The sequence below is a fragment of the Myotis brandtii genome, unplaced genomic scaffold (genome assembly GCF_000412655.1).
Source record: "Myotis brandtii unplaced genomic scaffold, ASM41265v1 scaffold675, whole genome shotgun sequence".
Classification (NCBI taxonomy): Eukaryota; Metazoa; Chordata; class Mammalia; order Chiroptera; family Vespertilionidae; genus Myotis; species Myotis brandtii.
In genome coordinates this window covers 897,841-911,962 of record NW_005370635.1, presented here as the reverse complement: position 1 = coordinate 911,962, position 14,122 = coordinate 897,841, and the positions used below count along the sequence as shown (strand labels likewise).

At 38.5% G+C, this 14,122-nt stretch overlaps 1 protein-coding gene across 11 annotated transcripts in view; it reads left to right on the top strand.

The window, feature by feature from the left end:
- Positions 1-331: 331 nt before the first annotated feature.
- KTN1 (kinectin 1 (kinesin receptor)) overlaps positions 332-14,122 on the top strand; it is a 106,169-nt gene continuing 92,378 nt past the window's right edge. For 2 of the 11 annotated variants that reach the window (XM_014529253.1, XM_014529255.1), the window contains exons 1-5: positions 336-506; positions 7,212-7,764; positions 10,563-10,709; positions 12,304-12,471; positions 13,711-13,841. In XM_014529253.1, the coding sequence (XP_014384739.1) occupies positions 7,239-7,764; positions 10,563-10,709; positions 12,304-12,471; positions 13,711-13,841 (972 nt within the window). In that variant the 5' untranslated portion in view covers positions 336-506; positions 7,212-7,238. Of the gene's footprint in view, positions 507-7,211; positions 7,765-10,562; positions 10,710-12,303; positions 12,472-13,710; positions 13,842-14,122 lie in introns of all 11 variants that reach the window. The other 9 variants (XM_014529258.1, XM_014529252.1, XM_014529260.1 and 6 more) reach the window with 7 other exon arrangements.

Genomic DNA, 14,122 nt, shown 5'->3' with positions numbered 1-14,122 from the left:
GTTATGGTGGGGGGCGGTTGGGGATGGGACCGCTCCGGGAGGGGAGAGTTTGGGCAAATGTGTGGCTCGCCCTCGAGAGCTGGGAAGTTGTCCCTTCCTCTCCCGGAGGGGTGTGTCTTCCTTACCGCTCTCCCTCCCCCTTCGGTGTCCAACAATGAGATTTTTGGCGTTGGGATCTGGGCGGAAAATCCCGCTGGCAGCCTAGAAACGTCTCTCGGCCATGAGATACCTGGCGGAGGTCGTGCAGCCCCGCTCGGCGGGCGGTGGTGCAGGAGCCCGTGGGCCCCGGCGCCGAGATTCGGTTCGAGACGGGGCTGTCGGGTCTTAGCCGCCCCTCCTGGGAGGAAAGAGTCCAAACTCGTAGTTGGGCCTGGACTCGAAAAGGATCCCTTCGCAGATATTGGAACAAGCACTGCTTGAAAAGCTGCCGTGGAAGTTCACTGTTCAGAGTTGTGGGTGTGTTTTCAGATGCTTTGGGAAACGTAGATGCTCATCGCCCGCTGGAGGTAAACACATGGGGATGAACCGAACACCGAGTTGTGCAGGAATTGACCTAGCGTTTGAGTTCTTGCTTATACACTTGTCCTCCCTACCGCACCGAGCGAGCGGGCACTTGGCAGCCCTGTCTCCAGTTTTGGCCGAAGCAGTTGCTGATGAGCCTGCAATGATCCTCCCAAGAATAACCCTGGAGAAATCTTGCGTTGGTCTGTGGTTCTGGTCTCCGTGCTTTGCTGTCGATTTTCATATTGTGTTCTCCGACAAAAAGAGGCTCTCCCCACCCCCTTTTGTTCAAGGATTTAGCAAGAAATAGCGGGGTTTATTGTTTGTAGGTCCTAAGAACAATTCCTTACTCCCCTCCCCCAACATTGCATTAGAAATATCTCTTCTAATTTTGCAGCATCACCAATTATAACAGTACTCTGTTAGGTGAGTTTAAAAAATGAGGTGTTCTATTTACTTTAACTTTCTGAGACTCACTCTGAAACTTCAACTATAACAAAGCTTAGTGAAAAACTTCCTTAAATGTATTAAGCACTTTGAAATTATAAAGGCTATTCAGTATTACTTCACCCTGATGACTCAGGGTCAACATTATGAAGAGCCATTAATACATGATTTTGGTTCTAATTCAGTTTTTTTCTATATCCTTCTTTAATATCAGTAGTCTCTTCTGTTTGGTATGTTTTCTTGGGTCTTTCACCCCAAACCTCCTTCGAGTTTATAAGTGTTAATCTGCTGTTAGTAGGGAGGACATTTTAATAATTAGATGGTAAATAATAGTCTGTAGCTTTTCTAAAGGACTTAAGTGAAGGATTTTTTTGAGGCTTAACTTCTAAAGGACCCGTGTTTTAGGATTGTTACTATCACTAAGTTCTTGAATTTTATTTGAAACATGTCGAGGATGTATTTTTAAAAACATGTTTATTGATTTTTGAGAGAGAGAGAGAGAGAGGAAGGGAGAGGGCTAGAGAGATAGACTGGAAACATCAATGAGAGAGAAACAAGGATTGGCTTCCTTCTGCACATGTATCCTGACTGGTTCATGTGTCGATGCTCAACCACTGTGCCACACTGGCCAGACTAATTGGTTTGATGTTAAAAAGATAAGAGGTGAAATATACTTTTAGTACTAAGAATACTAAGTAGAGACTCCAATGGGAAATACAGTGTTCTTAGGAGATGTGTAAGTAATGTTCACCTCTTTTTTAAAGATAAAATTAGTATTTTACACATCACCTTAACTACTGTGGGCTGATTAAGAACTTTTAACCTTAAATCTGGTCTCAGCAAAGTGATTTGTACACTAAGTGAAACTGTTTACACTCCCCTCCTTTCAGGGCATTGCTTTTTTGGTTTCTCTTCTTACCAGTTGCTTTGCTCATACTGACTTAATAATTCCTCTGTTCTTGAGGTTGCAATGTTTAGTCCTTGGTTCACTTTTTTTTTAATACTTCCCTGGTGATCTCATCCCATGTCATAGCTTTAAATACCTATATACTGATGGCTGCCATATTTATATCTGCAGTTCAGACTTCCCTCCTGCATTCCAGACAACCTGTTCCACATTTCACCTTGGATGTTAAGTATAGTAAACCCTTGATTTTGTGGACCTCAATATAACGGACTTTGGATTTATCACACAAAATTTCTGGTTCCTATGTGATGTGTGGAAATTAATACCCTGTTAATTTTTAAGTGCTTTTAACCAAGATTTGCTCATTAAGTTAACAGGTGGGGTTTTTTTTGTTACTAATAAAGTTATTTTAAACAAATTTTAGTGAATAGGCCATGTGTTGGAAAAAAACAGTGTAATAATTTCATCAATATAAATAAATATTACATATCTACTACTATAGTCTACATATTTAAATCCAAGAATCACTGCTTGGAAACAATGATGGGTAATGATTAGCACGTGATCACACTGCATAGTGCATGCTAATTGGTTCTGTTGTCTCCTGGCATGACTTTCTGAAGCAGTTTTAACCGATGTTTCCTTCTGTGCTAAGTCACACCACAGCCATGTGCTCTCGGTGACTGGTGAATGCACCCATTTCCTAGACTGACGGAATCGAACCCGGGACCCTTGAGTCCGCAGGCCGACGCTCTATCCACTGAGCCAAACCGGTTCTGGCCTGGCATGACTTTCTGAAGCAGTTTTAACCGATGTTTCCTTCTGTGCTAAGTCACACCACAGCCATGTGCTCTCGGTGACTGGTGAATGCACCCATTTCCTAGACTGAATAGGTATAAATTTAAAATTAAGTATAAATTTAAAATTAAGTAATAAATATAGAAAACTTTTCTGTGAAATTAAAATTTCAAACATACTTAATTTTAATTACACAAACGTGTCTTATAAGTAAAAACAGGTAAACTAACTAATTTGTCAATTTTTTAACTAATGCATTCAGAAAACCTAACGGACTTTTGGCTTTAACGGACACCCCTTGCCTGAATTAGTCCTTTATATTGAGGTTTCACTGTAGTCAACTTAAACTAAACTTCCATTTTTCTTTTTAAACCTGCCTCAGGTGCAGTCTGATTTATCTCTTTTGATGGCTGTTCCAGCCAACATTCAGGCAAAAAACCTGTTGGAGTTATCCCTGACTTATCTCTTTCACACTTGGCATTCTGACTCTGTTTCATTTTGAAAATGTATTCAGAATTAAATCACTTCTTACCTCCTCCACGGCTCACTAAGCTGGTCCAAGCCATTCTTATCTCTTGCCTAGATTTCTGTAGTTAGTCTTCCAACTGGTCTCCCTGCTTCTACCTACCCTAGCTCCCTACAGTCTTTTTCAACATAGTAACCAGATCATATCACTTCTCTTCAAAACCCTGTAGGGCCTTTCCATATGCAGAGTAAAAGATGAAGTCTGTATGGCCTACAAGGCCTTCAGAAGTTGGGCACTCCTACTTTCCCCATCATCCCTTACCTGTCTTAATTTAGCTGCTACTCTTCCCCCTGTTAATTTCCCTCCAGCCCAACTAACTGTCTAAGGGCCTTTAAACTAATTGCTTCCCCTCCTTGGACTACCTTTTTTTCTAAGATATTTGCATGGCTGACTCTCATGTCTCCTTCAAATCGTTGCTTTTCAAATGGTCTATCTTACTTTACTATTTTATATAAAGCTGCATTCCCCTACTTATGACCTGTATCTTGCTCTATTTTCTCCATAGCATTTGTCACCTTCCAACAAACTATGTAAATTCTATTTGATTGTGTTTATTGTTTCTTCTCTTTGCCCCCAAACACATACTATAATGTAACCTCTCCGAGGGCAGGACTTTTTGTCTGTTTTGTTTATTGAGTGTTTAGGGCAGTGCTTGGCACATAGCATGTGCTCAATAAAGATTTGTTAATGAATGAAATCCTTATCTTGCAGTTCCTTACTGTGATGGATACCTCATTCTTGGACACATGTAGTTTTCAGTTTGCTCATATAGTTTTCAACTTCAGTTAGTCAGAGAGTAGGAGAAAAGTGGTATTGGAGCTTTTGGGGACCCCTTGGTGGACGGAATGATGTTAGAGTGTGATGGAAACTTTTTTCCCAGCCCTATGTGATTAGGACTATTGGTTAGGTTGGTTAAAGCAGGAACTGAAAGTATCTGTATGCCTTAAATATTTTATTTTAACTTAAAACATTTTTATTTGTCTGTCTTATTTTTTTGATCAATCTTTTGTCTTTGAATTGGGGATTGGGGGGCGGGGGGGAGTATCTTCTGATCTTTTTTCCATAAATCATACCCTAAAAGCATTGTTGGTAATTTCTATTATTGGTTTCTTTAAAGGGGAATGAAAATGTGGCCACTAGAAATTTTCAAAGTTGAAAGTCAAGTCATTCTAGATTTTTTTACTTCATCAAAGCCTTCCAAAGGATTTAATTTAGTTTTCATAGCAATAGCAGCTATTGTCTTTATATTCTCACTAGTGACCCAGCACACGAAATCACGCGAGACCTGGGATCCCAGACCCCGCTGCACCACGGGACTCCCCCGAGTCCCACCGTCGCTGCGAGACCCAGAGTCAAGTCCCTGCCCACCCGCGTGCACGCCTCATTGTGCACGCAACCTCCTGGTGACTGGTCTTTGGTCGTTATAGCGTTAAGGCCACTGGGTTTTTATAATATAGATGGGTTTTTATAATATAGATATTTAGTGGATTTATAAAAATAAATGACTACAGCCTGGTTGGTGTACTCTGTGGTTGAGTGTCGACCCATGCACCAATAGGTTGCCGGTTCAATTGATCAGGGCACATGCCTGGGCTCTTTCCTCAGTACAGGGTGTGCAGGAGGCAGCCCATCGATGTTTCTCCCTCATCGATGTTTCTCCCTCATTGATGTTTCTTTTTTTTTTTTTTTAATTACCTTTGTGTTTCATATAATTTTTTAAATTAATTTTTATTTTATTTTTTTGCTAAAAGTATTACAAAGGGTATTACATATGTGTCCTTTTTTTCCCCCCCGCCCTTGACAATCCCCTGCCCTCCCTTACCCCCCAGTGTCTTATGTCCATTAGTTATGCTTATATGCATGCATACAAGTCCTTCGGTTGATCTCTTACTCCCCTCCCTTCTGCCCCCCAACCCTCTCTGGCCTTCCCACTGCAGTTTGACAATCAGTTTGAGGCAGCTCTGCCTCTGTATCTATTATTGTTCAAAAGTTTGTAATGGTCTTTATTATCCATGAATGAGTGAGATCATGTGGTATTTTTCCTTCATTGACTGGCTTATTTCACTTAGCATAATGCTCTCCAGCTCCATCCATGCCGTTGCAAATTGTAAGAGTTCCTTCTTTTTTACAGCAGCATAGTATTCCATCGTGTAGATGTACCACAGTTTTCTAATCCATTCATCTACTGATGGGCACTTAGGCTGTTTCCAGATCTTAGCTATGGTGAATTGTGCTGCTATGAACATATGGGTGCATATATCCTTTCTGATTGGTGTTTCTGGTTTCTTGGGATATATTCCTAGAAGTGGGATCACAGGGTCAAATGGGAGTTCCATGTTTTGTTTTTTGAGGAAACTCCATACTGTCTTCCATAGTGGCTGCACCAGTCTGCATTCCCACCAGCAGTGCACGAGTGTTCCTTTTTCTCCACATCCTCTCCAGCACTTGTCGTTTGTTGATTTGTTGATGATAGCCATTCTGACAGGTGTGAGATGGTACCTCATTGTTGTTTTGATTTGCATCTCTCGGATGATTAGTGACTTTGAGCATGTTTTCATATGTCTCTTGGCTTTCTGAATGTCCTCTTTTGAAAGGTGTCTATTTAGATCCTTTGCCCATTTTTTGATTGGATTGTTTATCTTCTTTTTGTTAAGTTGTATGAGTTCCCTATAAATTTTGGAGATTAGGCCCTTATCAGATATGACGTTGGCAAATACATTGATGTTTCTATATCGCTCCTTCTCCCTTCCTCTCTAAAATCAATAAAAATACACACACAAAAATAAATAAATGACTACACAGGAGAATAGTAGACTGCTAGCCAGAATCATTAGCTTTCTGTAGACACCAGTCCATGTATTTCTACCTAGGGGAGAAATGTCATTTAATTCAGTGAGAGGTTCTTTAAAGTGGTTTCCATATTGAGTAGGCTCTATAGGAGCCATAAGATCCTAGCTGCCTATCATTACTAGAGGAGAATGTCACTTATCTATGTTTCTTTATTTTCACTCTGAGTAACACCTATAATTAGTTATCAGAACTTATATGATTTTCATATATATTGTCTTTCAAGAGTCTTGATGTTCTACATGCTCCCTGGAAAATGTGGGACAGTTATTATTTATTCTTGCACACAAGTCATTTAAGTTGTCAAGGAAATAGTCTGATTTGGTGTAATAAGCTGGAAGTCATTAGTTAGACTTAAGTCTTAGACCTTATTAAGTCTAAGATTTTTATGCAAGTTTCTTACTGCTCAGTTCTTTAATTATAGAATGTATGATGTAGTGAAAAGAGCATAGGTGCCAAGGAATCTGAAGAGTTTGGGTTTGATTTTGGCTTTGCTAATTATTGCCACTTAATGTATGTGTGAACTTATCTTACTTAACTGAGGTTCATTTGCCTTGTTTATATGATCTTAGTAGTTGCTACATAAGTGATGGGTAACATTAGAGTGCTTATTTGCTGTAAGGTTCTGTAAATACTTTATGTACAGTATCATATTTAATTCTCTCAACCTTATGACGTAGGTACTATTTGGTAGAATAAAGGTGCTAGCAGTTTGTGAATGGGCTCAACTCTCTAAAAGGAGTAATGAACCACCTCTATTTTTTTTTCTTCATTAAGAGTGTAGTACTTTTAGTTAATACCCATTGTGTTGATAGTAGTTAATGCCACTTTATTTCCATACATAGTAGTATTCATGAATATTGTACAATAAAAGTACTAATAAAGTATTAAAGGTGGATATTTGGGGGGAAAATGGATGTCTTAAGTTTTTTTCCTCCTATTAGCATCTTTTCACATGATTGAAAAATGGAAGGATGTGTTACACTTGTTCTAATTACCACACATTTTTCTTCCATAGTGTATTTGAACTGTACTTGGCAAGGTAATCAAGTATGTGATTTAAAAAACTAACCTGATTAGATTTATAGATCAGGTTAGATCTGAAATACCACTTGAAAGAGCAGAGGTTTTGTGTATTTAATTTTTATAAGACTAAGGTTTTTTCTTTCTTTCTTTCTCTTTTAGGCTTTATAGGATCACATTAACAAAAGCATGATGGAGTTTTATGAGTCAACATATTTTATTGTTCTTATTCCTTCAGTAGTTATAACAGTAATATTCCTCTTCTTCTGGCTTTTCATGAAAGAAACATTATATGATGAAGTTCTTGCAAAACAGAAGAGAGAACAAAAGCTTATTCCTACCAAAACAGATAAAAAGAAGGCAGAAAAGAAAAAGAATAAAAAGAAAGAAATCCAGAATGGGAACCTTCATGAATCTGATTCTGAGAGTGTACCCCGGGACTTTAAATTATCTGATGCCTTGGCTGTAGAAGATGAGCAACTTGTACCTGTTCCACTGAATGTGGTTGAAACTTCTAGTAGTGTTAGAGAAAGAAAAAAGAAGGAAAAGAAACACAAGCCTGTACCAGAAGAGCAGGTCACCAAAGAAAGTGATGTATCAAAGATTCCAAGCAAAAAAGTAGAACCTGTCCCAGTTACTAAACAGCCCACCCCCCCCTCTGAAGCAGCTGCCTCAAAGAAGAAACCAGGACAGAAGAAGTCTAAAAATGGAAGCGGTATTATAATCTATTTAACTTTATTGGATGATAGTATTTGTTTTTAATAACTTTAGAGCTTGAAATTCTCACCTAATAAAGTATTAGATGTGCATACAAAATGTTAAATGCTGAGTCTGAAACGAAATCATTATCCTTTTTACTGTGTGTTTGCTTTCATTAACATTAATTGCTGATAGAAATAATTGGTATTGATCATAAAACAGCATTTAAAATTAAACTTCATATTACAAATATTGGAAAGACCTTTAATAGAAACATAAAATCGAACTGTTTTACTAACACCACAAGGGATCTTTAAGTACCAGCAGTTAGAAACTTACTTATTTCAACCAATGCTGTCTAATCAGTGTGATAAGAATTAAAGATGAAAAGATAAATCAGATATCTCTTTTCACTCTTGATTGATTTTGCAAACATTTAGTAGACATCTGTTTTATGGTAGGCATTATACTAGATGCCAGGACTACAGAGATGAATTGTGCATTTTCAAGGTATTTACATGCTAGCTGTAGATACAAACATCTATATATATAAAAGCCTAAGCGACCGTTTGACCATTCGACCACCAGGGGGCAGTTGCTCAAAAATAGAGGCATGGAAACATGCAACAGACTGATGAATCTCAGAGGGAAGAGGGGAGGGAGGAGGGCGGGAAGAGATTAACCAAAGAGCTTATATGCATACTAGAGGCCCGGTTTTATTTTTGTTATTATTTTTAAATGTATTTTTATTGATTTCAGAGAGGCAGGGAGAGGGAGAGAGAGAGAGATTGAAACATCAATGATGAGAGAGAATCATTGATTGGCTGGCTCCTGTACACTCCACACTGGAGATCAACCCCGAAACCTGGGCATGTGCCATGACCGGGAATGGAACCATGACTTCCATGTTCATAGGTCGATGCTCAACCACTGAGTTATGCAGGCTGGGCTTCTTTATTTCTTTTTAATATGTCTTTATTGATTTTAGAGAAAGGAAGGGAGAGAGGTAGAGAGGAACACTGATAGAGACACATGGATCACTTCCTCCTGCATGCCCCCTACTTGTGATTGAGCCAGCAACCAAGACATGTGCCCTGACCGGAAATCTAACTGGCGACCTCTTGGTTCATGGGTGGATGCTCAACCACTGAGTAACAGCAGCTGGGCATGACCAGGTTTTTAAAAAGAATTATAGGTAGCCTAGTATGTAAAAAGAAGAGTTTGAGTAGTTGTGAATAAATTTGATAGACACTAAATATTCCTGCAAACTTATTCTGTGACTAGGGGCCCAGTGCACGAATTCATGCACCTTGAAAGGAACTGTGGGCCTCGAGGCTGCGGTGGGCACTGGAGTGGGTCTCGGCCCATCCTCCATGCCCCTTTCTAGCCCCTCCCACTATGGCTCCTGGTCCCCTGTCAGCCGGCAGCCCTGCTCCTGCCAGCGCCGGCCCTGCTTGCACCTGCTGATGGTGTGGAGCGATTGGGGCCAGTGCCAGCAGTGGGAGCGAGCAGGGCCATCGCTGGCAGCAGGTGCGAGAGATGGTTGCCGGTCCTGATCGCCCCTCAGGAGCAAGGGGAGGTGGAGAAGCCCTGAGAGGCGATTGGGGTTGGCAGCCGTGGCTTGCACCGCTGACGGCGCTGAGCGATAGGGGCCAGTGCCACGTGCCGGTAGTGGGTGTGAGCGCGGCCTGCACCAGCAGCAAGTGTGAGCGCCGGGAGGGACTGTGGTGCAGGGGAGCAAAGAATTTTTAGTAACCACCAGAGGCTCGCCTCATGACAGCAACCAATGCCCTGCCTTGGTCTGGTGCCCCTGCTCACCTGCTCCACCATCCCGCCATGGCCGATGCCCATCATGTTCCGCGTGAACCCCCAGTGGTCAGTGCATGTCATAGCGACCCGTTCGGTTGTTCCACCGTTCGGTCTATTTGCATATTACGGTTTTATAGATATAGATTGGTAGAATATCATGTGTAAAGGCACAAAGGTATAAGAATTCAGTGTATTGCCCTGTCTGGTGTGCTAAGTGATTAGAGCATTGGCCCAAGCATGGAAACATTGAGGGTTTGATTCCTTGTCAAGGGCACATACCTGGGTTGCAGGTTCGATGCCTGTCCCCAGTCAGGGTGTGTGTGGGAGGCAACCAGTCGATGTGCCTCTCTCACATTAATGTTTCTCTCCCTACCCTTCCACTCTCTCCCACTCCCTGCTTCCCACTTTATGAAATCAATGAAAAAAAATCCTCACCAAAAAAAAATGCAGTGTATTGTTGAACCGTGAAATATGAGGTGTAGGGAGTGGTAGGAAACAAAGCTGAAAAGATATGCAGTGGTTAGTTCATGATGGTTTTTCTATACTGTGCTAAGGAGCTGGGTTGTGATAGTTTAGCCATTGTTGAAGACTTTCAGGTAGATTAGTTACATGGTCAGATTTATGTTTTAGAAAGACATCTTTGGTCGAACTTTGGAGTACAAATTACATGGGACAGTATTTGATATAGGCAGACTATCAAAAAGGTTATTGCTTTCCAAAGTTAAGTTGAGGGACTCAGCTATAGTAGTCACAGAAGAAATGGTACATTAGGAATGGCTGAAAAATGGGATTTAAAAGAAGGAGCAAGTGCTAGAATTCTTGATGTAATTAAAGAGCAGGTGTAGCAAAGTAAGAAAGCTACAATGACAAGTTATTAGTGGAAGTTATATATTAGAGCTTAAATTTGGGTGGTAAAGCATTCTTTGAATTATATATTAACAATTGTATCTTTTCTGATTATTTTCCTTTATTTTTAATATGATTTTAAATTTATTTTTAATAAAGATGATCAGGATAAAAAGGTGGAAACTCTTATGGCACCTTCAAAAAAGCAAGAATCATTACCCCTCCACAAAGAGACTAAACAAGAAAGTGGATCAGGAAAGAAGAAAGTTTCATCAAAGAAGCAAAAGACAGAAAATGGTGAAATGTGTAGATACATATTTTATAAATACTAATTCTATAGCAGTACACTATGATAAGGACCCTAGAAACCTCACATACTCTTTAATTTCCAGTTGAATGTATACCTTAATAGCTTTAATACTAATGTAAGTCCAGGGTTCTCTTTAGCCTTGTGGATTTGTTGTACTTTGACAGTTGGGCAGGGTATAAGTTTGTGATAAAGAAGTCTTCATAGTTTAAATATATTCTCATAACTACATTTTGAAAATAGTATAAATGGCATACAAACTCTATAGAAGAAAAGGATTCCTGAAATATTTATACTTTTTAATATCACTTAAGGATTATGTTTGATAACATTAGCTTGATCTGTCATTACTTTATATTCCCAACTATTTCCTGAATATAATTTGCATGTATATATGGGAAGCAGCCAATTAAATGGGGTAGTGTAATTTTTATATGTTCAGAATTATCCAGGAGAAACTTAACTGAAATTTATGTAGTTTAAACAGTAATTTTTAAGTAATATTGGGCCGTGTTATCAACTAGTGCTACAAAATAGTAAAATTGAAAAAGGAAAAAATTAAATTCTATTATTTGCATTAAAATTACAACACATATCAAGCAATCAGGTATAAAAAATATTATGCAAAAATATTTCATAACATTAAATATTATGTTTTAAATAAAAGAGCTATGCATGCCCAGTTTTTTAAAAAAGTAGGAATATCGAGAGATTCCCATATAAATATGGAAGTTTGTATCTCTGACCGACAGGAGACTTTACTGTTCATACTCATAGAGTTTTTCCCATTAAAATTAGGTACAAAGTAAGGAGGCTTTCTTCCTCCACTTTTATAAAAAAAAAATATTTTTATTGATTTCAGAGAGGAAGGCAGAGGGAGATAGAAACATCAATGATGAGAGAGAATCATTGATCAGCTGCCTCCTACACGCCCCCTACTGGGGATCGAGCCTGCAACCCAGGCACATGCCCTTGACCGGAATTGAACCCGGGACTCCTCAGTCACCAGGCCGAAGCTCTATCCACTGAGCCGAGCCAAACCGGCTGTGGCTCTTCCTCCACTTTTAATGTTGTTCTGGAAGTTTTAACCAATGTAGTAAGATGTGCCACAGAAATTGGAGGCATACTATTAGAAGTGAGAAGATATCTAGAAGAAATATTGACTGATTTGTGTACTTAGCAAGTCAAAGGAACTCAATTAGAAATTATCACTTACATTCAACAAAGAATCAACATGAAGAAAAATTAATTTTTTCTTGAGCATTAATTAAATGTAAATGGATTTCTTAAAACAGAAGTAAAATGAGAACCAACTAAAATGTAAAGGATGTATAAGAAGAAATTTTCAGATACTATTAGAAAGAGATAAGCTGCAAATTTTTAGATGATTAAATGTTTACTGTACTATGAAATAATATTGAACTGGTACTGTGTTTTGACTTTTTAAATGATAAAATAGGAATTTAAAGCCAAATTTAGGTAGTATTAGAGATTTGAAAATAACTGCATTTATCATTAAACTTAAATGTGCTTACATGATATTTACTGCTGTAAAAAAATACTAATTATAATTTTTTTGAATTTAAATTGCAGTTTTGGTAGATGAACCTCTTATTCATGCAACTACTTATATTCCTTTGATGGATAATGCAGACTCAAGTCCTGTGGTGAAGAGAGAGGTTATTGATCTGATTAAACCTGACCAAGTAGAAGGAATTCAGAAAATGGGGGCTAAAAAACTGAAGGTGGAAACTGATAAAGGTAACATACAGAATGAGGCAATCTATTGTATTGAAAAAACACATTTTGAGTTCTAATGGAATTGAGTACATTTTCTCATAGAAGCAATGAATCGCAAAAGACTAATAGAATATTGTAGTAAAGGATTTATTGGTAGTTTTCTAGTCCAACCTCAGTTTTTGGACACTGGCTTTGATTTGAGCAAGGGCTCACAGCTATTTTGGTGTCTGGTGATCTTTTCCCTTCTATGATTGTCTTATGCAAGATTTCTATGCTAATTCACAATCACCTTTTATTTTTATTATCATTTTTTTACTTTATCTTTATTGTTGAAAGTATTACAGATGTCCCCCTGTTTCCCCCCCATTGACACCCTTCCCCACCCACTCCCATGCCTTAACCCCCCCTCGCCCCCCTGCCCCCAGGCCTTTATCACACTATTCTCTATGTCCATGGGTTATGCATATATGCATTAAGTTCTTTGGTTAATTTCTTTTATTTTTTGGTTAATTTCTTAATAGACTAATTTTTTTAGAGTAGTTTTAGGTTTACAGTCAAGTTGAGTGGAAAATACAGAGTTCTCACATACCCCTCGTCCCCACACATGCACACAATGCCTGTTTAAACTTAATAATGTAGCTGAAATATTAAAAGCCCTGGGCTTTTTTGGGTCTAATGGGTGGCAGTTGCTTTTAGGAAGAGTAAGTTGATGCCTAATATGAGAGCACTCGAGGAATTGAGATGGGTGAGTCAGATGTCTGATACATGGATTTTTCTAAATGTTGGGATTTCTTGTATGTATTTTAAAAATCAGATTTTCTTTTAATAATTATCGTCGATCTTATTTTCTCACCTTTAAAATTTGGTTTATATGTCACGAGTATTAAGGTTAAATGAGAATATTTGTGAACATATCTAGTATAGATGCTATTACATCCTAGAGACTTGAGTGATTTTTTTGTTTTTAAAGTGAGGGCATATTGGCACCTTAGTATTAAATTTTTGAATTTAAATTGCAGTCTTGGTAGATGAACCAAGTATTGTACAGTTTGAGCAAATTGTCAGTTAATGTAATTCATTCCATATTACATTAAAGATGCTTAAACACTTGCTCTCTCTTGACTAGAGTATTTATTTTTGTTTGACGCAATATAAGTCTGTTTTGTCTTGGTTATTTTCTGGGTTAAGAATTCTTGATGCTTACTTTACTGAAGTTACTGTGTCTTTTAAATGTCAACTGTTACTTTGTTTTGCTTTTAGAAAATGCTGAAATGAAATTTAAAGATTTTATTCTGTCCTTGAAGACTATGATATTTTCTGAAGATGAAGCCCTTTGTGTTGTAGACCTGCTAAAGGAGAAGTCTGGTGTGATACAGGATGCTTTAAAGAAGGTAAGCATATTTTTGGTTATGAGCATATGTGGAAGCAGTGATTAGAAGTTCTCCAAGCAAAACTTTTGCTAGAGCAATAAATTATCATCTACTTCCATTCTTTATACCCCAAAGCTTATGGCCACATTTAGAAGTTCTAGAATGCCCTTATATACCCACACTAATCAGTACACTTACTTAGTCAGGTGTGGGAGTCATTAGATGCTTTGACAAAAGCAAATTGCTTACAAGTAAGATGATTTATCTCAGTTTAAAGTCTTTTGGCTCCTGGCTAAGTTGTA